The sequence below is a fragment of the Dipodomys spectabilis genome, unplaced genomic scaffold (assembly GCF_019054845.1).
Source record: "Dipodomys spectabilis isolate Male_0828 unplaced genomic scaffold, ASM1905484v1 ptg000173l, whole genome shotgun sequence".
In the NCBI taxonomy this organism is placed as follows: Eukaryota; Metazoa; Chordata; class Mammalia; order Rodentia; family Heteromyidae; genus Dipodomys; species Dipodomys spectabilis.
In genome coordinates, this window is record NW_024870850.1 from 10,342,501 (window position 1) to 10,344,830 (window position 2,330).

At 69.9% G+C, this 2,330-nt stretch overlaps 1 protein-coding gene across 1 annotated transcript in view; it reads right to left on the reverse strand.

Moving 5' to 3' along the window:
• Positions 1-956, reverse strand: part of Olfm2 (olfactomedin 2) — a 42,848-nt gene extending 41,892 nt beyond the window's left edge. The window contains exon 1 of the mRNA XM_042693828.1: positions 807-956. Within this exon, the coding sequence (XP_042549762.1) occupies positions 807-941 (135 nt within the window). The 5' untranslated portion in view covers positions 942-956. The remainder of the gene's footprint in view (positions 1-806) is intronic.
• Between the last annotated feature and the right edge of the window lie 1,374 nt (positions 957-2,330).

Consider the following 2,330-nt stretch of genomic DNA (forward strand, 5'->3'; position numbering starts at 1 on the left):
CTCCCCTCTCCCCAGGACCACGAAGCCACCGTTTTATTAACCCCTTCCTTCTGAAGAGAGGGTGCAGAGGGGGAGGGGAAGGGGAGGGTAGGGGAGGGTGGCGACCTGGGGCGGGGGCTGCAGCCACCCCATTATCCCCCCCCCGGAGCGGGCCACCAAGGGGGGAGGGCCCAGAAGTATTTGGCACTTGGTAAAGATGGGGAGGAAAATCGGGGTGTGGGAGAAGAAAGACAGGGGGAAAGAGGTGCAAAGTCTGAGACGGACGCGGCAGGGGATGGAGACAGAGACAGAGACAGACAGACAGACAGACAGACTGATTGACTGACTGAGGGTGGGGGTGGAAGTATTCGGAGACTTTTAAACTCAACCAGGCAGAGCCTCTGAAGGCGCAGACACCCCCCACAAAAAACCCCACCCCCCATGCAGACACCAGCTCCCTCTCCCGGGTCTCCCCCAAACCAGCCTTCCCCTCCCCCTTGCACCCCACTCAGCCGGGACCCGGCTCCATTCCGCAGCCCGGGAGCCAGCCTGGCTGGGCCACTGGAGGAAGCGACTCCTTCACACACCACACTGGTTAATCAGCCATCAATCATCGATCATCGATCACCGATCACCATCATCATCAGAAGAAGAATCCGAACGGCAAACCGCACGGAGGCAGCTCAGGGGGGTCTGGGGGCTCCCCCACCCCCCAAAATGAAACCCTCCGAGGAGGGTTGGGGAGGGCGCCTCCCCCGCCCTCGCCGGGGGGGACTCGGGGCGCCTCGGCCACCACGCCCCCCGGCGCCCGCCCCCCGCGCACTCACGATCTTCTCGGAGGAGCCGGCGCGGGACGCGGTGCCGTTGAGCCCCACGAGCGACGGCAGCGTCTGCGACATCCAGTTGGTGACCATGGCCATGGTGCTCAGCACCGCCCCGATCTTCAGCAGCGGCACCGACATCGCGGCCCCGCCGCATGCCCCGCGGAGCCCCGCGAGCGACCCAGCCCTCCCCGCGGAGGGAGGGGGACCCCGGCCGCGCGCCCCTCCTCCGCAGAGAGCCGGGGGGCGCACTCCCCTCCCCCGCCCTCCCCTCGCCAAGGGGGGACCCCCGAACCGGGCTGTGCGTCCGTCCGTCCCCCCTCCCCGCCTTGGAAGGAAAGGAAGGAAGGGGGAGAACTTGATCCAACCGCGCACCCCTTCCCCGGGAAAGAAGGGGCGTGTGCGGGGAACCCGCGATCGATCGCGATCTGGGGGCCACCCGGGACGCGGGCTGCGGCTGGGTGTCTCGCGGGCTCCGCTTATAAAGCGCCTGCCCCCCGCCCCCCGCACCCCGCCTCCCCGCACCCCGCCTCCCCGCACCCCGCCTCCGCGCCGGGCACTTCCAGCCGCGTGACGTCACGGCTCCCGCCCCGAGCCTGGCGGGGGTCTGGGGTGGGGGGCTCCCGGGCTGCCCCCCCTCCACAGCCCGGCCGTCCCGCAGCCGCCTTCCTCTAGGACCCAGCAGGTGGGGGATCCCCCCACTTTCTAAGTCCGCGGCATCCCCAGCCCCGCCCCCCGGAGGGGGGCTCCCGTCCTCTCACCCCAGGGCCGCCCGGGACCCTGCGCAGACCCCACGCTGTAAAGCGGGGTGCGGCCCATCACGACCCCCCCCCCTCTCCGGAGCTGGCAGGAGGGCGGCGGGAGTCGCCAAGTCTCCACCCACCTGCTACGGCCAGGGCTCCCCAAAGCCCGGAGGGGATCTGAGGGGGGGGACGGTGGAGAGACGGGACCCCCCCATGCGCTCTGGGAGGGGTACAGGGACCACCATGCGCTCTAGGGGGGCACAGGACCTTCACGCGCCCGGAAGGGGGTGACGAGGACCCCCGTGCGCTCCGACGGAGGGGACAGGGCCCCCCATGCGCTCTGAGGGGGAACTGGGACCCCTAAGCGCTCCAGGGGGGGAACCGGACCCCTATGCACACCGAGGGGGGGACGGAGACCCTCACGCATTCCAGGGGGGTGGGGATCCCCAGGTGTTCTGGAGGGGACTGGGGACCCACATGCGTTCTGGGGGGGACTGGGGACCCCCATGTGCTCTGTAAGGGACTGGGGACCCACATGCGCTCTGGGGGGGGAACTGGGGACCCCCATGCACTCTAAAGGACTGGGGACCCTCATGCGCTCTGGGTGGGGGGACTGGGGACCTTCATGCGCTCTGGGGGGGGAACTGGGGACCCCCATGCACTCTAAAGGACTGGGGACCCTCATGCGCTCTGGGTGGGGGGACTGGGGACCCTCTTGCGCTCTGGGGGGGACTGGGGACCCTCATGCGCTCTGGGGGGGGACTGGGGACCCTCATGCGCTCTGGGG